The sequence below is a fragment of the Lepisma saccharinum genome, chromosome 2 (genome assembly GCF_977018435.1).
Source record: "Lepisma saccharinum chromosome 2, izLepSacc3.1, whole genome shotgun sequence".
Lineage (NCBI taxonomy): Eukaryota > Metazoa > Arthropoda > Insecta > Zygentoma > Lepismatidae > Lepisma > Lepisma saccharinum.
The window spans coordinates 133,889,670-133,912,459 of NC_139230.1; the positions used below are offsets into that span (position 1 = coordinate 133,889,670).

Genomic DNA, 22,790 nt, shown 5'->3' on the forward strand with positions numbered 1-22,790 from the left:
AGCCTGTTTTCAACATTCAACTTTGCATGGTTGTAGAAATATGTCACTGCTACATACTACATTTTTCATTCACTTTGGTCTATTGTTGTGGCTACAGGGATGTGCCAAATACCATTTTTTTAAAATTTGATTTCCTCCTCCTTTTTTAACTTTCATTATTTGAAGGTATCATGTATAAATTTCACCTCCACTAAAAGCTGTGTTATTGAAAACAAAACAAACAAAGATAAAAAAAATGATTTCATATCTCTACCAGAATTAGTTCCCAAGCTATGACTTTTCTTTTCCATAAATTTTAAAAGCACACACTTGTAAAGTCTTCTTCGGAGTGGATAGACACGCATGCAAGAATCCACCCACTAAAGGTTAATATTTGTGCTACTTGGTACCCTATTAATTGTGAAGGCTTACTGCTTTCATTATCTGAGACAGCTTTTATAGTGAAGCAACAAGGGACACATGCTGGTTGGGAATGAGCAATAAACAGTAACATTTCACACTGTAGTGGCATGACAGGTGCCACAAACCTGTGCTGGATTGGTGAATTTGTCAAGTGACCCTTCGGTGTGAAATATCCCTAAGGTGTTCGATTTTTCCAAGGGATGGATGGATGAATAGTTGAGCAGGTTGTGAGAGTGGGACACTGTTGTTGGAGATCTTCTGTAGTATTGAATGCCAGATGAAGTGGGTTTGTCTCTTATCCAAAGTTTATTTTTTAAGTCCACTTTATGCACAGAATAAATGGGACTGGATCTACAGTTTAAAGTTGGATCCAAAATACTTTGTTGCTCCACTGGGTATTAAACATGGAACTCCTTGATTACAAAGTGAGACAGCATTACCATTGCACAATTGGTAGAGGCACATATTTTTGGTAAATAAAAAAGCAAAATTTCGGTACAAAACAGTCTATTCCAGGTTCTAACTAACTAACTAACTAACTCTCTCTCTAGCCTTCTTAAACCCGAAGGTTCATGGCTGCAGCAACACAGGCCTTCCATCTGTCCCTATCTTGAGCAAGATCTATATACTCTTTTCCATCCCTACCGATTTCCCTTAGGTCCATCTCGACGTTGTCCCTCCATCTTCGTCTTGGCCTTCCTACTGGTCTCTTACCATCAGGTTTCCCAACAAGAATCCTGAAAACTCCTCTTTCCTCTCCCATTCGTGCCACATGTCCTGCCCACCTAAGTCTTCTTGATTTAATTATTCTAATAATGTCTGGACATGAATACAAATTATGTAGTTCTAAATTATGTAACCTTCTCCACTCACCTGTCTCCTCATCCCTTTTAGGTCCAAAGATTTTCCTAAGGATCCTATTTTCAAATACTCTCAATTTATGTTCCTCTTTCAATGTAAGGGACCAAGTTTCACACCCATATAATACTACAGGCAAAATTACTGTTTTGTATATTTTAACTTTTAGATTCTTAGATATTAAACGAGAAGACAAAAGTTTATGAAGAGAGAAGTAACATGCATTTCCTGAATTAAGCCTACTTTTTATTTCCTCTTTAATATAATTTTCATTTGTTAATATTACTCCTAAGTATTTGAATTTGGAAACTGGTTCAAACGAGTTGTTATCAATAATTAGATTTTGATTATTACCTAACACTTGGTTTCGGCCTGTAAGCATATATTTAGTTTTCTCTTTGTTAACTTCCAAACCTATCTCTTTAGCAGTTTTGAAAAATATTTTAGCATTATTCTTAATTGTATTCACATCATCCCCCAGTAAGTCTACATCATCTGCATATGCTAACAACTGAGTCACACCATTTAATTTTAGTCCTTCTTTAGTTTCGTTTACCTTCCTAACAGCATATTCTAAGGCAAAATTAAAGAGCAATGGAGATAATGCATCTCCTTGTTTTAACCCATCATGAATTGTAAATTTGTCAGACATATTAATACCCACACGAATTTTACTTTCTGTTTCACTGGTGCATATTTTTATCATACTAACAAGCTTCTTAGGTATTCCAAACTCTACTAATATATTATATAATTTATCTCTTTTGACCGAATCATATGCTTTTTTGAAATCAATGAATAGCTGATGGACATTTTGATTATATTCCCACTTTTTTTCAAGTGTCTGTCTGATGTGAAAAATTTGATCTGTAGTTGATCTGTTGCGTTTAAATCCACATTGATAATCACCTATAATTTCATTAGCATATGGGGTTAGTCTTGTTAAAAGAATGTTAGATAATATTTTATATGTTGTTGAGAGTAGAGAAATTCCACGGTAATTATTGCAGTTCATTTTATCACCTTTTTTAAACACAGGAACAATTATGGATTCTTTCCACTGTTGAGGGATTTCTTCTTTATTCCATATTAAACAAATTAATTTATGAATTTGACAAATTAATGAATTTCCACCATATTTAATTAACTCAGCTGGTATTAAATCAATGCCAGGTGCTTTGTTATTCTTTAGCCTTTTAATAGCATCTTTAACTTCAGTCAAGTTAGGTTCTGGGACTAAAGGTTCTACTGTGTGTACTTCATTCACTTCTGATTTATCTCCTACATGGACATTTAAAAGGTCATTAAAGTAGTTCTTCCATCTATTCAGAATATCGCTTGGGTCAGCTAGAAAATCACCGTCTTTATCTTTTATCAAGTTTACTTTAGGTTGCCACCCCTTTCTAAACTCATTTACACCTTTATATAAATCTCTGATATTTTTATTTTTGCTGTTTGTTTCAATTTCGTTAATTTTGCTTTTCAAGTAATCTCTTAACGTGCGGTTAACTTCTCGCTTTATTCTATTATAATTGTTTAGATTTGTATCATCAGAGTTATTTAACCACCTAAGTCTAGCCTGATTTCTTATTTCTATTAGATTATGACATTCATTATCAAACCATGGCTTACTTTTTCTCGGTTTATGGTATCCTATACTTTCTTTAGCTGCTGATTCTATTGCATTACGTATGTGCTCCCAATTCTTATTTACGTCTGTTTCATTTATATTTTCATCATCATTTAAATCCTGCAAAACATCAAATCTATTTGACAGTTTAATTTGGTAATCTTTCTTAATTCTTTCATCAGTAAACTTTCCTGTATCAAATTTTAGAACTTTTAGATTTTGTTGCTTATGATTTATCACTGAGAGTCTTTCTCTTAATTTAGCAATTACTAAATAATGGTCACTGGCACAGTCAGCACCTCTATGTGTACGAACGTCAATTATACTAGTATGCCTTCTCTTATCAATGAGAATATGATCTATCTGATTATGAGTTTTACCATCTGGAGAAGACCAGGTATATTTATGGATATCTTTATGTTTAAAAGTGGTACTTTTCACAATTAAATTCTTTGAGGTTGCAAAAGTAATCAATCTTATACCATTATCATTACTTAATTCATGAAGACTTTCTTTACCAATCGTGGGTTTAAATGTCTCTTCTTTCCCAATCTGTGCATTACAGTCACCTAACAGAATTTTCATATCATACTGAGAAAATTTATCAAAGACCTGTTCTAACTCTGTATAAAAATCATCTTTAGTATTATCATCTTTATCTTCCGTTGGTGCATGTATGTTTATTAAAATAATTTTACACCACCTACCCTGTAAAACTGCATATGATATCCTATCATTAATAAATTCTATTGTTTTAAGAGCCGAGATAATTCTATTATTTATGAAAAAGCCTGTTCCAAAATTATGATTTTCAGTACCACCATAGAAAAAAGTATAATTTTTAGTTTTACAATTCCCTTCTCCTGGCCACCTAACTTCCTGGACAGCTACTACATCTAATTTATACTTGACTATCTCATTAACTGTACACTGAAATGCCCCAGGCCGGTAAAGGCTCAGAACATTCCAGGTGCCTAATTTAATATTTTTCTTATTCCTAACGTAGATCTTATCCTTAGTCCAGGGACCTCTCAAAGTAGTCCCCACCCGGAGATCCGAACGGGGGACTATTTTACCTCCGGAATATTTTACCTTGGGAACATCCATGGCCTTATATTGCTGATTCTTGACATGGCTTTTTACAGTGCAGAGTTGTCAGCTCTACGCCTAACCCCCAATATGAATGGAGGAACTACTACACAAGACAAACACAAACACATTAGACAGCACAACTACTACACAAGACACACACAAACACTTCACAACTATAACACAATATAAACACAAACACACCACAACTACTACACAAGACAAACACAAACAAATTAGACAGCACAACTACTACGCAAAACAAACCTACTAGACAGCACAACTACTACACAAACATACTAGACAGCACAACTACAACACAAGACACATACATACACACCACCGATACTACACAAGACAAATACAGGGTGGGAAATAACCCCTTGCCAGGGGTCCACAGTAAAAAGCAACAACAATCAAAAAATCACGGAAACACCAAATGCTCCCCACGACAACTGCGGCCACAAAAACAAAATTAAAAAACCAAATAGCATCCGATCTACAGTCATTTTTATAAAACTCTGCATTTTGCTAAAAATCTGCTTCGGCGGCAAGGGGGTTATATGATATTTATCAATTTTATCTTCTTAACCCTTAAACGGAATGTTAGTTGAGGGGGGGGGGGATATTTACTCGAACCTTGGGGATAGCTGGGGGATGTTTCTAATGGTATAGATGAGAAACTGGTGGAGCAATGCTTTACGTAAGTTTCCATGTAGGGATTGCTTCCCTGAAGACACAGTGGAAACTGTATGGCCTTGTAAACAAAAGGCCCCAGGCTCGACACCCGGCTGAAGCATAGTGGTTCGGATCCAATCTCGATCCGCTTATCTATGCATGAAGTGGACTCAAAACAAAAACTTGGAAATACGCCTAGTTAAGAGAATCGGATCCTCCTGCTCCTCCATTCCCACACTGCTCATCATTCATCACTCTTCCTCATTCTCTCAATTAGCCAAAAGTGGCCGAAAGTGACTATAGATAAGAGAATAACTAAATAAACCATTCATCCTCATTGCCATGGTTAGCATAAGTTACAGAAAAGCCACACAAAAGTAGGAAAAATACATATATAAATTGTATATTAACTAAAGAAAATTGTTTCTGCAGGAAAGTCAATACCTTGTACAGTCACGGACACTGCCGGGTTGTAACGATTCCGTTGAAAGTCAATGTATTCAACCCGGCAGTGTCCATAACTGTACGTACTTTTTACAATATTATAAAATATATTGAGGAGACAGATGTGTAAACCTGAGTGTTCTAAACGTGTTGTAATTTTAATTACATGTTATGTATGTATGTATGTGCTTTAATATAACATGGTTACTGGTTTTGATAAGAAAATTGTCACAATTATATCTCGTATACAGGGGCGCCGACTTGCCAAAATTATTGGGGGGTGGCTCTGATCACTGAAATAAATTAATGAATGACTCGCTCTCTCCCTTTTTTAAGTTTTGGCCTCAGTGTTCGGAATCTCATAAAAGCCCATGAATTCCTCAAAAATATCAAAATTTTTATTCACAGTTCTAATGCAGAATATTAATTGTCCACGGATGGATATGTCGCAAGTTTCGTGAACCATAATAGCAAAATCTTCCCGACTTTTAATATCTGCTACCACGGAGCGCAAAACAGATCTCCCTAATATATCAATTGATCTCGTTCTGAATGTCATGTGAGAGCCATTTGTAGCCCGAACTACCCTAGTTCATGCACATAGTCTTTTGAAACTCTTTTTAGTACAAATTTTAACAATGCTCATAATTACATACTTAGTATATAGTTTAAAAGTTAAAAATATTCTAAACTGCTTTTGAATTCATGATGGATGTGGTAAACGTGGTTTAAACCCCACCAACATACCTAACCTACTGGCAGTCATAAACCCACAGCGCATAGTAAACTAAGGAACACAACAGGAATTCCAAAAGTGGCTACAAGACAACAAATGTTGGTGCATAAAATCAGACAAAGGCAATCAGTATGTCATAATGGAAAAAGGCCAATACAGTGACAAAATGCATGGAAAACTAAACTCTGAAGGCTACAAAAAACTGAAACACGACCCCACAAGCAGGTACAATACAACCATCCGCCGAGCCATAGAGAACTGTGCCCTCCTCCAAGAAAGTGAAACGAAGAAATTAATCAAACACCCACCCCAGCCTTCCATATGCATACGGCATGCCCAAAACTCATAAACCAGGAACTTCTCTAAGAATCATAGGGGCCGGCGTCAATCAACCCAGTGTTCACCTGACAAAATGGCTCCTCCAGAAACTGACCGCTCACAATGACACAACTTACGTACTGCCTAAAGAACAGCCTTGAAGCAAAAAAAAATTGTCACCTCCTTCGTCAAAGCCAACAACTGCAAACTAGCCAGCACATGGCTCCTCAGCAAAGGCACGCCCCCATTTGTAACAGATGAAATCTGCAACCTCCTACAAGCCTGCCTCACCCACAACTATTTCCAGTTTGAAGACAGTTTCTTCCACCAGACAGGAAGCCTAGCGATGGGCAACCCCCTTTCTGCACCCCTATCCAACATTGTGCTATACGTGGCAGAGAAGTCAATACTCACCCAGTCAGAGTTTGCGCATATAAGATACAGAAGATATGCCGATGAGACCTTAGTCATTTACAAACAGGAAGAGGACTTAAACCATCTCCTAACTACCTTCAACAACATACATCTTAACATAAATTTCACCATTGAAAGGGAAGAAAATGGCCGCCTCAACTTTGTCAATCTAATCATCCAACGATACCAAGACAAATTCATCACTTCCGTATACAGGAAACCAGGTTCGGGCACCCAGTACATCCATGCCAAATCCAACCACCACCAAAACAGAAAGCTGGAGTATGGATGAACTTCCACAGAAGAGCATCCACACACAGCTGCACAGAAGACTACTTCCAATAAAAAATAGTGTGCGTAACCGAAATAGGACTAAACAATGGTTACACTGAAAGCCAGCTATCCATGTGGTGTGCAAAAGCAGAAGCCCAGCTCAGACACCCACGAGACAGTGATAATTCAAACCAAAATCCCAAACCCAAATGAATATCTTTTCCATACCACCCACCACATCAGGCAAATTCGCCAAGACCCTCAAACCCTTCAACATCCGACTGGCACACAAACCAATATCCCAAATTGGAACAGCACTACCCAACTTCAAGAGATACTACCTACCCAAACTTGCATCCTCTGGTGTCTACAAGACCACATGCCAATGCCACAACACCTACATTAATCTATTCCAGGTTCAAAAACTGTAAATAAAATAAAGTTTCGGTGTTATAGCGGTGAACAATCACATCAAAAGTGCTATATGAGATGACATTTTGGTTTTAAAATTGTGAATATAATACTAAATTTGATTTAAAAACTGCACTTATTACACAAAATAAACTCATCCGTTCTAATAGCACATTTATGTAGTTACCAGAGTATTAAGTTTATTCCTGTTAAAGGGGTCCATTTTTGCTTCTCAAATATTTACAGCAGAATTAATCAATTTTCCATGAATTGCATAACTCACAGGATACTTCAGACTTCAGAAAGTGTCGTGTCGATATATAAATGGTAAATTTCTTGTTTAAGAGTATATTTCACATTTTGCACTTCATTTCGCATTATTTCGTGACAAAACAGGGTACGAAAATGCACCTCACACCTTTCAGAAACATGAAAAACAAACATTACAGCATGTTATTTCATATTTTGTGTTTTCGTCAAAAACTAAATTTGCATGCCTCTAACAATTGGGGATGCCCTTCTGTTATCCAGATTCAGTTGAAGAGTCTGCCTACCAAGTAACTAACAACAGTGGAACCTCGATTTTACACTTTTCAGGGGCCGGAAAATGTAAAATCTGGGAAAACTTTATAACATTTTGCTCTATTGGAACCATGAAGACTCAGTGTATAATCCATGAAAATGGAAAATTGGGGTTCCACTGTGATATTTAACTATGTTTTCTGCACAACTATGTAGAGAGGCTATGCCATACTTCCCACCTGATTGCAGTAGGATTGTCCACATTTACTGGATCTTGATACCAACAATCCCAAGTTCATGTTCCTTGCATGGACATTGCTTTATGAGTATCCCTTCATCAAATTCATGCAATCATTATTCATGTTTATCACTGTTATTAGTCTAAAGAATCACAACAGCTGTGTAAAATATTTAAAAAAATATAAAATAAGCCACATTTAATATTTACTAAAGTGAAAGTGGTGACTGTTGGTGCATCAGAATCTAAGGTGCACCGTGCAATATAGTTTTTAGTTTTTCTGTTCGCATTTTATTATACAATAGGGATGAACTAATATGAAACTTGTGCCAGTACCAATGCAAGATATCGATAATACCTATTCTACTGATCCAATATAAAGTTATAAATATTCCTTGAGGAACATGAATGGCTCATTAACCTCCTTATTTAATATAGGGGTCATTCAAGTAAAATGTAGACAGAGCTGCAAGTATTTGACAGAGAGGCTAGATGGTGGCAGCATTGTAGGGCTTAGTGTGGTTCATAGTAACAGAACATAATGTGCACAGTCTGTTGCATGCATCTGCTGGGTTAGAGGAGGAAACACAAGGGATGTGTAATGGATACATTCCAAGTGCGTACAATGGGGCGTCATTCAATTCATGTGCAAAGTGAAATCTTTCAGCAAATGCAAGCTGTGTACAGGGATGCATGTTTCAAAAGAAGCACAGTGTTTTAAGTGGTGTGCCGAGTTTCGAGGTGAATGTTATTGTGTCACCTTAGAGAAACTGAAGGGCCATCAAAAATAAACAGCCAGGAAAACTCTCATGAGGTGTGAGCATGTTCCATGATAACGCATGCCCCCACACGCCAATGCAATGATGACACACTACGCCATTTTCGGTGGGTTGGAACACCCACCATACATCCCAGATTTTTCTCCTTGTAACTTTCACATCTTTGGTCTGTTGAAGAAAACTCTGAAGGGTAAGCGTTTTGTCTCCGATCAAGCAGTTCTAGATGCTGTGGAAGAGTGGTTCAACACGCAACCAGCACCCTTCTTTGTGGACTGTATCCAGAAACTTGTTCAGCATTGGGACAGTTGACTGAATGGTGGGGTTGCTTATCTGTAGCTTCTGTCGAAGTAATATCAGTACGCTATCTTTTTGATATTGTGTATTTTCTTGCATCTAAAAAGTGTTAGCTTCTACACCCAAGTCTATGTTTCAGGTGAACAACCCCTATATTTGGAACCGGGTGACTGCAATGGGTTTTTGCCTTTGAAAGAAAAACTGTATATTTTAAAACATACTTTACAAAACCAGGACATATTAATTATATGCTTATATTGATAACAATAACAAAATGACAGTTTTGCAGTAAATTACAGGCTATTTATAGATACATATGGGATAGGTTAAAATGTTGGTAATTTTGCTGATACACCAATGTGTGTAAATTGTCACAGAGTAACATTAATCTTTCCCATCCGTGTTATGGATTGATGTAAGTACTTCCATTATCTGGTGGGCGACACCTAGTCACTGTTGGGCAATTTTTTTGTATAATTTCTGTCATCTTTATGCTTCACCAATCACACATATTGTGTCACATAAATGAAGATACTTCTGAAACATTAAGATTGCTATTGTATCTTAAGATATCTGTTTGGCGGTTACACAGAGATATAATTCATTCTAATGAGTTCGTGTTTCATTTTTCCGTGCACTTTTTGTTCACAATCGATTTTGCCACCTGTCTGGTGACTTCGTCAGACATGTACTGTCTTGCCGCAGTTGGCATGGTTCCTTTTTCTCCTGCTCGTGTTCATGGTGGCGCTAGTTGATGTGGGCCTTTCACTTTCCACTGTAGCAGCGGAGGCATAGCACTTCCTTCTTTTGATATGCATCAGGATTTTTGCACTGTCCGTTCCCGGTCTCGTCATCTGCACCCGTGGGAGTCGTTTTTGTTTGTTTGTGTTTGTTTACAGGTGCTTAAGATCCATGCTTGTTTTTTTGTTGAGTGGGGGGAATGGGTTGGGTGGGTATTCAAATTTCTGATGGCGGCACTCGTGCCGACCTCGACACCAACCCCGGAGTCCTGGGTTCTTGCCATGAGAAATTCCCTCTTCTATAGGGGATTTATGACAATGCGTTACAAATCTTAATATGTAAGAAAGAGTGTACAAGTTGTTTTGTCATGTAGCAAGTTTTATGTTAGACATCAGCCAATCAAGCGCTAATCTTCCCCTGAAAGTTCACATGTTAAGTAGAGAGGAGTGGGGAGAGGTGCTATTTATTTTAGGTAAGGCCATATTTTTACACCTTCAGTCAGAAAAATCCTCTTCTGGGGAATTTTTTATATTTTCCTTTCTGCACTCATTTTACTCTTTGCTATCTAGGAAACATAATACATAAGTTGTTTAGCACCTGAAAACTTAATGCTGAGTACATAAGGGTGAGAGAATGGTATAATTTCAATAATATCATTCTATAGATATTGGATGTAGGGGAATCCCCCATCACCCCCTCCTTGAAAAACCATAAATCTAACATTTTGTAGTCTTGTTACACTTTTAATGGTCTAACAACTTAAGTTTACATAACTAAAATTATTGACACCCTTTCCCAGACATGATGACTTTTATGTCAATAGCCTGATCTCAGAGAATCATAATTGTGGTATTGGAGATGATGACATAGAAAAATGCTCAGTGATGATTGGGTGTTACCCATCAAATATGAAAGTCGTTACATCTTTTTACAAGATAATACTAAGAAATTAGCTATAGGCCAATAAACATTGTTCACCCCAAAACTAGGAATTCTGCTGCATTATGTACCTTTTAGTGCACTTCAAATGCATATCACTTTCATTTATTTTATATATAATTACTCTCTTCATTTCAGACAATGGTTTTTGAAAATGTTCGAAAGGCAAAAGCTCCTGAACTTCCCATGCTGAATTTTGCTACAAGTGCACCACTTCGTCCTACTTCAAGAACACATTTTTCATTGGGTGCACCTACTACTCCACCCACGCAGCCTGCAGCTGCAAGGGCACTATTTCCACATGGTACACATACTCCACCCCTTCCACTTGCTCCAAGTGCATTCATGCCATTAGCTGCATCTACTCCACCCTCACAACCTGTTGCAAGGACGTTATTTCCACCTGCTTCAAGTGCACTTTCTGAGAACAAATCATCTCTTGCCTTAATGGATGTTTCTCAGACCAATGGCAAGTCATCTGTTGGCTCCATGGACATTTCTCAAAGTAGTAGTAGTGAAGAATCACTATATAGGAGACCACAGCAACCAAAAGCACGACGATGCCTTTTTAACCCCAAGGGAAGATCATCAAGAAGAGGTATTCATTCGCAGATGTCTTCGGATGGAGACTCTTCTTCAGAAACTCCAGTTGGATCTAATGAATCATCTACTCCATCCCATCCCATGAGAGAATTAGAATGTGAGTTTGGTAATATATCTAATATTAGAAGTTACGAAGATTTGCAGCGTAAGTTTCTTGACCTGATGTGGTTAATCTTTCGTAATGTATTTGAAAGGGACAACTCTCTGTAACTTCTACATTAACATGGGAAAAATTGTAAATTGAAAGTAAAATGAGTACACATGAAATTAATTTTAGAGCCGCAGATTTAATTTTGTTTAAAATATATCCATTGTTGGAATATTTCTTTCTATTTTAAAACTTAAAATTTAATGTGGCTGATCATGAATTAGGTTCCTGTGCCCATGTGCTTAATGAAATACATTCACACACACATGATGTAAATATTAGAGTTTGACAAAATTGATGTTATTTCAATTTCTATATTTGTTCTACAGAAAATTTGTAATCATGTGTGGTGAACAAGTTATAATAATAATAGAAAAATTGTTATTTGTGACATGTATATGAACAATGTGAAGTAATTTTTAATAAATATGGTGCAAATTAAATAGTTATTATTTTTCTGTACTTGATATGCAGAAATATTTTTAAAAGTATTGAAATTGCAAAAAAGTGCAGGGGGGGTGGTGTACAAAATATGTTATAACCAGTGCTTTTTTTTCTCACAGTACACGTTACTCCATACTGGCACCTTATTATAGGTAAGAACTAATAACTTGTTATTTTAACAAGAGAAATGCCTACAATGCCAGAGGTCCCGGGGTCGAATCTCAACCTAGACATGGGTGTTGTTTGTATGTCCCTTCATCAATTTCACCATATCATCACTCATTCTGAATTGGAGATTAGCCAAAAGTGTCAGAAAAGCGAAGTAAAATAAACCAAAAAAAGCTAAGTAAAATAAACCAAATCAATCAATGAAACAAACAAGAAAAGTTCATATGTTTGTGTACACTTGGATGCATCATCATTTATGAACATAATGCAGTTTTGAGTAGTTATGATAAATACATTAACAAACAACACAGTAACATAACAAATCAAGTTGAATAGTGCGGGAACCTTTCAGTGTAGGAAAAAAAGCAATAACTAACTTTTTTATTGTGAGACTTGTAATTTTATCAATCAGATTTGTTACCTTCTTCCCCCCTGCAATGACACTCAAATTTAAACATGTTAAAGAATGTTTTTTTTTTTCAAGATGCAGCACATTTTTAGTAAATACTATTAGTGAATATTCCATTCTGAACTTCAGTTTATGAATCAAATTAATTTGTGACTGCAGTGTCTATGCTGGAATTATCTATACTACAGCTACAAACACATTTTTATCTCATTTATTTAATTTCCTTATAAGCTGCCATAGACCATTAAATAATCCAAAAATACTATAAAACACAAGGTTTTAAATCTGCTTCAATATAATTTGTTCACAGTTTATCACAGTTGTGTTTTCCCATTATTTTTCTGGATGTTTCAAGCATAAATACCTCATCTGTGTATTAACCATGCCAAATTATAAGTGTACCTTATTTAATTGCCTGTCTGATTTCATCCAAATGGAATACCTTATCCATCCACCAAAATAGCTGGCTGCTATAAAAATGCCAATTCCCATAGTCAAAATATTAGTGACCCCCAATTTGGTCACCAATGCTCCCCAAGCATGCACCATATTTTAAAACATTTATTGTCAAACTATAGCTTAAGTAATGCCCTAAAATTCTTATTCGAGTTTGTTTTCTTAATCTCCAAAAATGTAGCTTAGGCAGAGATTTGAAAGCATCACCAGAATTTGGAATCCACCTCAGCATATGAAAAATCCATTTTTCATCTACAATCTTGAAATGCTTTGAACAAATGAAAAAAACAAAATCATTCCTGAGGTGTATCTAGTTGTGATTAATATAAGCTAAAAATCTCTAAATTTGCTGTAGTTATCATGGTCTCAAAATTTGTGACTTACCCCAACCTTCCTTGATTGATTGAATTAAAATTGTTGGGTGCATCAGCATATCACACCATTTTGCATTGCACCCTTCAGTGTACACATGGATATATTCCCTTATCTAAAATTCTTACTGAAAATAATAAAACAAGGGGTGTAAAATGCCCCTTCAGAAAAATTAAAAGTACCAGGTTCTGCTTGCCACAAAACAGTTACTTCATTTGTAATCCCGGGTGCATCAAAAAAATGTATACACACTTTGAACTGTCGTAGAAAATTTATTTTCCAACCTACAAGGTTAAATTTCTAGGAAAAGAATGGCTACAGTCCAATTTGAAAAATAAGTGTACTTTCTTGTCAAACTGAATGTTCCAAATGGTGGTTAAAGTAAATGTTCAAAATGTTGGCCTTCAGCTTTGATACATTTCTGAGCAAGGGTCACGTGAGAGTGGTGTAAGTGCTAGTGTTTATGCATTCTGAAGAAAGGCAACTTGAGTGTGTACATTCCAAGGCTGGTGCAACAGCTAAGTGAAGACAACCCAGATTGCAGGGTACCATTTTGTGAATGGGTTCAGGAGATGGTTACACGTGAACCGGGATTTATGGGTAGCATTATTTAGTCGGATGAAGCACAATTCAAACTTAATGGAAACTGTCAATAGGCATAATTGTGTGTCCTGGGCTGAAGATAATCCCCACATTACTATTGAAAAGGCTGTGAATTTGCCTGGTGTAAATGTGTGGTGTGGTTTGTCTCCTAGGGGACTCATTGGTCCTTTCCGTTTTGAAGGTACTGTAACTGAAGAAAAGTACCTAACATGCTTGCTGATTCCATTTTCCCTGCCATTCGTGCAATGCACGGTAATGACAGGTTTTATTACCAACAAGATGATGCCCTGCCACATTATCATAGGGATGTGTGAGTATACCTGGATCAAAATGTACCAGGCCAGTGGATAGAACGCAGGGGACCAATCTAGTTTCCTACACGCTTTCCAAACCTTACTCTACACTATTTTTTTCTTATGGGGCACAGTAAAAGATGAGGTGTACCATCGTAAACCACGTAACCTGGACACACTTTGGGATGGGATTCAAGCGGTGTGTGCAGAAATCCCATTGGACACTTCGGTGTGAAGTACAGAATCAGTCGTGACTTGTACTCAGAAATGTATCGAAGCTGAAGGCCAACATTTTGAACATTTACTTTAACCACCATTTGGAACATTCAGTTTGACCAGAAAGTACACTTATTTTTCAAATTGGACTGTAGCCATTCTTTTCCTAGAAATTTAACCTTGTAGGTTGGAAAATAAATTTTCTATGACAGTTCAAAGTGTGTATACATTTTTTTGATGCACCCGGTATATAGACAAAATAATACATACATTAACAGGAATGGGCTTGATTGGTTGCAATCACTGAGCAGAAGAACTTGGAACCGCAGACAGATCAGCCAACTGGGCTGTCGGTTGCGCGAAAGGAAAACTTAAACTCAAGAGCAAGTTGAGAGGGACTGGAACACTTTGCATGGCACGTGGAATCAGTGATACCAGTGTTGCACACCCCACTATTTTCACCATGTGTTTATCGTTGCTAATTGTGCTACACAGCGGCAAGAATGGCTGAATCGAGGTCTCCTGTTCAGTGCACGTTTTTGCCCACGTGTTACTTTGGGAAAAGCTCTTCAAAGTCAAGCAAGTTGTTTTAAATGTATATTCTTCCTTACGGCAACAATATCAAAATGAAACTAAGCTTGAGGTGACGAAAATAATGCTAGTGCTGACAGGTGTCAGCGAACATTCCATTTATGCAATGATTATTTTTTTTTAACATGTAAGCTGAAAACATCAGGCAAGAGGAGGCCTCTTGCCATTCAAGAATGGTGGTCTTTAATGATTTCTCTACATGACTGATTTGGAAGAAAGTGCATGAGGTTTATACTCCACCACAATGAACTTTCAAGGGCAGCCAAGATAGTGATTTTCCATCAATGTGCGTATGAACTACGTCTCGGTTGTTGAATGATTTGGGGTTGGGTTGGTTTGAGTGCAGGAGGAGCAAAGAATCTCCGCAGTATTAAAAGATATTGCCATGAGAAGAAACATGTTTATTATTTGTCAATGCGGCGTACATTGAACAAAGAATGGGAGGATAGCACCCTGCAAAACCATCACCAGTTTTTCATTGAAGGGCTGCGCACTGGGTTGAGCGACTGGAAAGGCTGAGGGGGAAGCTTATTGTAATGTTTGTAATGAAGGCTTTGTTGAAGATGCATGTTTACTGTTCCGTGTGCAAAGAAAGGGAAGGGTGGATTATTACCAATATTTGAATCCTGTTTCAACAAAGTGTTGAAATTGAAACCAAGCAGAGTAATAGTAGCAAACAATGCACTCCATTTTATATATCAACAATAACAAATCATTCTTTTTTTTGTGTAAACTTGAAGTGCGTGTGGCTTATAGTAATGGGTGTTTTTCGAATGAAGCAACCAAGTTTTTCACAAATGTATTTATTTCTAAACCAAAACCAGTAACTCACCATTACATTCAAGAGGGGCCTGTGATTTACTTTTACATTTTTTTTAGTTTCTTACATGCTCGACACATACACACACGTCCTCATGTTTCAAAGTTATTTTGCGATTTATAGTTAGCAGTGACACAATTATTACATAATTTATGCACAGAAAGTCCTTTAAAAAATGTATGGTTCAGGAAACAAAAATAAGCAAGAATACATTCCGCTTGACATACATATACGGGTTTTGATCTGTTAAGCGGTTGGCAATACTGCATATTTTCTCATTGTCTGTGATATGAACAGCTCGCCAATGGAGCTGCTGCAAACTTAACCTGTTGCAGGGCTTAAAAACATTTGATAAAACACTGCCATCTCCCAACAGGGATGACAAACAGCTGAGAAGATTAAACGTCTGTCTGAGGAAAATCAAAATTGGCATGAATACTTAAAACAATGTTACAAACACAATACATCGGAGGGTTCAGCCCTTGCATTAAGTGACTATGTATCAGATGGCTGTGTCCAATACACAGTCGAGTTAGAAGAACTTCTTCACGACGAGAGGGACAGGACGAGGAATACAGGTCGCTAGCTGGCAGAAGGTGGACGAGAATGACGCCATCTGCATCAGTAGACTTGGTGGCAGCATCAGCTGCTTCGTTCCCTTTTATGCCCATGTGACTATTGTCGTTTTCACATCGTGAAGGCACAATGGCTCTTATGGAGAAACTGCGCGGTGTTGCCATTTAAGGTGCGCTAGCTCATATCGCCGGCCGGGATTACCGCGCTTGCTTACTTTCACAATAAACATGTTGTATGTATTGTATATAGTCAGTTGTTGCTACATTTGTTATAGTAGTTAGTTTTCCATTATTATTGTTGTTGTTGTTATTAACCGGAGTTAACAAAGTATGGGGAGACTTATGAAATGCAAGCATAATTCATCTATTTCATAAAGTAACATTCATTTATCTAATGTGTTAATACAGTAATACGGTTTTTAACGCAAATGTTATATAATAAGTGTTACCTTAATTGAACAGTGGTTCAACACCATCCATTGGTGAGTCTTCGGACTGTTCACTGCTGCCGTCATCAGAACTTGGCTCGTCACTGTTGGACGAACTGCTCTTTAACCTAATGATTAGAGGTTCAATGTCATCCTGCAGTTGATCTGCTTTCCACATGTTATTTTCAACCCCTTCGATGTGCCTACAGTAATTACACCATTGCTCCTGGGTGACTGACTCAAATGCATTGTCTATCAAACGTTCCATTTCCTTCACCTTAAAACTAATGTTATGTCTTCCAACATGTCCTTATATCTGACTCCATACCATTTCAATTGGATTAATTTCACAATGGTATGGAGGCAACCTACAAACAACTGCCCCATGTTCTTCTGCAATCGAGTGCCCTACCTAAGACCATGTCGAGCATATCTAAAATAGAATCTTTCCGAAACGAAGTAAAGAATTTTCTTTTGGCAGAGCAGAGATTGTGTTCAAATACTATGATGTAACTTGTATGTTTATGTTATGTATTTTGTCTACATGTTATTATTTTTACTTATTTTTCATTCATTTTATTTTATTTTTATGTAGTTATCTTTCACAATTTTTTGTATCATTTTATTCATACAATTATTACTATTATTTTATCAATAGATTTTGTAACTAAATTATACAGTTTATTGTACACTGTATTAATACTGTAATAACATAAGAAATGTAAATTTAAATGTAATCGATGACACGGGTTAGGTGGCAGAACAGCCTCAGGCTGAACCTCGCCCACGTAAATAAAGAATTTTGAATTTTGAATTTTTGAATAGTAATATTGAATCTCTCCCACAGAATTTACAATACTGAGTAATAAGAGAATCGTCAGAATAGGGTACATTTTTTGACATTAGCCATGCCTTAATATCTTCCTTACGTTTTTTTGAGGTGGGAATACTTTCTTTTTTCCTACAGTGATAATTGTCCATAACAATTACTGTTCCTGGTTCAATGTTAAGTAATAGTTGATCTTTGAACTACAGTTCAAACCTAACACTGTCCATTTCGTCATGGTAGTCGGCAGAATTTTTTTTTGCTAAAAATACTTGTTTCTCTCCCTGTACAAACCCCATCTTACCACCGGCATGCAACAAAACAAACCGTGGCCCCGAGCGGTAGGGCCCTTCAGACCTGTAGACAACCCAGCCAGAAAAGCATCCTTGGGTGTTGCTATTGTTTTGTCCTTCCAAACTTTAGACACAGTATGCCCTACATTTACCCAACTTTCATCTAAGTAAACAATGTTCCGTCCCACATTCCTAAATTGTCTCATTTTTCGTAAATATGAATGTCTCCAACGTATAATATAATTTATTTCAATCAATAAAGCCTTATTTCCTCGCTTTTCGAATTCAAACCATATTTCTTGCAGCAAACGGTAGAAAGTTGAATATGTAAAATTTGGCAAATCTTTATCTTCGTTAACTTCCTTCATCACAGACTGAATTGTTGTGGGAACATTTCTAAACAGAAATGCATGAAATTTGCATCTTATGGCACTGCGAATAAAATCATTATATTTCACTTCCCTGCTGAATTTGTATTTTAGTCCAGTTACTATATTTTTCCGAGGTGTAACGATTGAGGCTTTCTTACTTTCATTTCTTAACTCTTTCGCTGCGGAATTCTCTGGCACACAATATCCCTTGGCTGCATAATTAAATTTGAAAAAATATTTTTTTATAAACAAATAGTTTTCACAATTACATTGCGTTATATATGAGAGAGAACTTACAAAATTCATTCTTGCACTGGAAAACCATTCTGTAGTCCCTGATGGTATGGTATTTCTCAAAAAACGGGATGACACAGAGTGGTGGAGCGGCGTGGAAATTCGTAAGTAGTATCAAGATACTGGGTGGTGAAAACTTCAGTTTGTTCTGCTGTGTGTTCAAATACTGAGCGGGGGAAATATTTGATAAAACAAGAAAATGGTGTGCTAAATACTGTACTGTCACCAAGTAACTTAGCACTTGTCTGTGTCGAACTTCCGGCACCTAGATCAATGCTGCTTTGCACTCTGCTCCATAATGTTATGGACGGCGGTACAAATTCTTCATCAGACACTACACAATCACTGTCACCAATTGAAGTCTCATAAAAACTGTCGCTATTATCGTCACAATTTAATTCACCTTCTGATTCAACAGTTGAGTAACATCATTATCAGACAAGTGTTGAAGACTTGACGAAGCCATGTTGTTTACATTCGAACATGCATTTGAAACTGACATGTCAGAGCACTCAACGCTCGTATTCTAAACGGAGGCGTAATTAGCGACATCATACGGATTGTAACGGTGATGACGTGAATCTGTCATTCGTAAGTCCCGCTTTACGTCATCCCATTACATTGAGTGAAAATTTCCCACCCGGGAAATTTCGCATCCATAAAAATCCCCTTGAGGTTATTTTCCTCATTACCAATTTATACCGATAGAGGTCTCCCCAGTCACTTTTCACCTTTTTCTTTTCTTCGCTAGCAACGCAAGTATTAAAAACACAGTTCGTCACATTCCACTCAAGGTTCAACGTCGTTTTTGTATTTTATTCTCAACTGGGGCAAGTCTTTATATATTGAATCGTATGCAACCTTATATCGTAAGTTGAGGCTTTGTGAACTTTTCGGCATGCATTTCAAAGGTTACGTGTTGCTATTTTGAACTTAATTTGTTTCTTGCAACAACGAGTCACGTCACGAAAACATTAGTAAGGAATTGTGCATTGGATATATTTTCGTGAACCAACCTTCATTTTATAGAAAAAATCTTGCGATAGACATTTTTTGTGGTAATTGTCACGCCCAGTTGTTTTTAATTTCGTGGTACCATTTTTATATATATATATATTTGCATGACCAGTATTAATTTCGAAATAATTATGTAAGAAGTTTTTGATGTCAGTATGAACTGGAGATTGAACTTTGGCATTGAACCTTGAAACAACTAGATCCGATACACTTGCTGCAGTTTCCGCATGAGCACGTGTCAACCAGGAAGTAACGGCGAAAATCTATTACGTAACCACAACGCTTAAATTTGACCGCATCAATACATCAAAACGACTTGGATATTACGAACAGTCTGGCTAATTTGCAACTAGAACTTTCGAAGGTATGTAAGAATGCGTGTGTTTATAGTGAATTGAACTTATGTAACAAAACTCAAATTCATACTTGCCTATTTACTGCAAAAAGGGGATATTTTCTGAATGGCACATACTTTACTATTCACGCGGATTCTTTTGAGAGTCGTGCCCATTTATCGCTGTTAAAAATTGTGAACCTTAATATATCGATGATTTGCGGAAGTGATTTTTGCTTTACTAAAAGACGTGATAACAGATGGGGATTTTGAATGCATCATGTGTATAAAATAAATGTCAGAAGTGAGAAATAGATATGTACTTGTGCGTGTACTAAGTAATAGTGAAGAACAGCGTCGTAACAGTAACCCAAAGTGCAACCGATACACGTTTGACCTAAGATTGCAAATTCTGTGAATAATAATTCAAATCTCAAGACATCGTAATGAAAGTCCTTTTACTTGCAACAACAAAAAAACGAGACGAATAATAACCTACGGTGTATCTAGAATTTCATGAGCATCTAATTCTCTAAAAAAACAGGCAGAAATTTAAATTTTAAATAATTACAATTTTATGTATTTTATAAATTAGTAAAACTTGTGTGTTGAATGTTGAAATGCTAAAACTTTTGAATGAAGCAAATTTTATCTGCAATATTGCCGTAGGTAAAAGGGCTTATTTTTAATTGGATTGTTATTTTTGATTGTAATTATTCTGGCTAAAAATACCAAAAAAAAATGAGAATTGTCAGTTTTGAACTTAAACTGGAATTTTATTGTGAAAGCTTATTAAAATTAGAATGAAATATTGATGAATGTTGCTACAACTAAATTGTTAAATAAATGTGCATAGTTGAATGTGATACCTTTTTTCATTGGGGTGAGTCACAATTGGCGACGGAACTGATATAAAGGTTTGTTGTATAACTTACCGAATTTTGGAAGGGTAAAGAAGGGTGCGGTTATGCGTCAAGTATTTTTTCAAACTGTTGTTATTGTGGGAATTATTCCGTATATATATATATCGGCGAACCCCGTAACAAGTAAAAATTGTAATTGCGGTTCCTCGATTTTATATTGTCCACGCTAAATTTATACCTCTGCGCGTATTGGTCTCTTCGTTCCATGCTTCCATTTTTAGGGACATCGAGGAACGGCGTTACAGGATATAAACAAAACTACAAGTTCAAATAGTTCCAAATAGTATCTACAGATGTCTGAAGGCTACTAAAAGTGACGTACTGTGGAAATGCGACACCTGCAGTGAGTGGAAGTATGAACTCGCAATAATGCGACTTCCGCAGAGCAAGGCACCTGGCGTGCTGTGCATAAATGCGACGACCGCAGCGAAAGAGTTAATCTAGAGATTGTACAATTACTGACACCAGCCAGCTAACAAAGCTCACTAACAGTGAACGATTGACTACGTCCAGGGTTCTTTTCCTTTAAATATTTGAATATTCTTAAAATAGTTTTTCTCTCCCACTTTTAATTCTCTCGCTCTTTTTCCTGCGATCCATTGTGATGACTGAAGACTTACAGATTAGGACGATATTAATCACTTCTTGAACCACTTGTAAAAATCACCGAAATGCCGACACACAACACTTCACCAGACCACCAAGAGTGTTAAAACGTCACTGAACTGTTGGCCACGTACGAACTCATAACACCTGAGTATGACTAAGACTCACGCCAGCACGTCTCCTTACTTCGCACACTGATCGGCTTGAAAACAAACTGCATTTACAGGAAGTAATGCCTCTGGGGACCTTCGAGTGAAGATAAAAAATTATTTCATTATTATCTTTACAACTTTGTCGCTGTGAGTTTTTATGTAGATTTATAAAACAAAATTTGGCCAGAGACGACATTTTCCACTGCGCCAAAAAAAAATCCGCACATTTTATTCGACAATTTATTTTTTTAAAGACATATTTTTAAAAATATTGCCAAATTTTCAGCACCACCATCACCAGTGACAACTGTATAGTAGTGTTGATTTTTTCGTAATAATTCCTCCGATTTTACGGCATGATTTAACGTTTTGAATAGAAAAGATGTTCAAAATTTGTTTTCAATGAAAAATTGCATTTTAACTATTTTAAAATAATATGAAATAAAGTTCACAATTTTCGTCCTCGCCACTGTGCTGTACATAAAATTTTCTACGTTACTGTATTTTTATTTTTTTACTTCATGTAAATTTCAAAATCGACATATTTGGCAATAGCATGCTTTATTTTCCCATAAGAAGAGCATTGTCCATAAGAGCCCAGCAGAAGTGGACATCAGCACTTGCAGATAAGGACGAGCGGTCGAAAGATAAGCTGCATTACAGAATGACGAGAAATTCAGCGATACCAATGTTTGAAGCACGCTGGACAAATCAGTGCAGACAAGGAACTTCTTCAGACCATTGACATCAGCAAAGTCCAGTGCCTTGAGGATGGTATACATTTTTGACATAGAGATGGAACAGCTAGGATGTAACTTTGACAATCGAGGATAAAGGTGCAACCAACTGATTCAACTGACTGGGACCTGTCTGTATAAAAGAAATTGAGGTAGTGAGATCGAAGTTCTAAAAAACTGTGCTGGTATTGCAGCATTTGTGCCTTCTGCCTTTGGGAGGGCAGATAGACAAAAGGTGCAGGAAACTCCCAAGTTGGGAGAGGCAGTACCCCCAGCACCACCCTTTCTAAAACACACACACTATATTGCGGAGTTTTTATTAAAAACTTAATGCTCAAGTGATGC

General features: G+C 36.8%; 1 protein-coding gene across 2 annotated transcripts in view; it reads left to right on the plus strand.

The window, feature by feature from the left end:
- The window catches only part of LOC145984131 (nucleoporin Nup188-like), a 236,228-nt gene extending 224,274 nt beyond the window's left edge, over nucleotides 1–11,954 (plus strand). For both annotated transcript variants that reach the window (XM_083117569.1, XM_083117567.1), the window contains exon 26: nucleotides 10,905–11,954. In XM_083117569.1, the coding sequence (XP_082973695.1) occupies nucleotides 10,905–11,579 (675 nt within the window). In that variant the 3' untranslated portion in view covers nucleotides 11,580–11,954. The remainder of the gene's footprint in view (nucleotides 1–10,904) is intronic.
- Nucleotides 11,955–22,790: the final 10,836 nt, after the last annotated feature.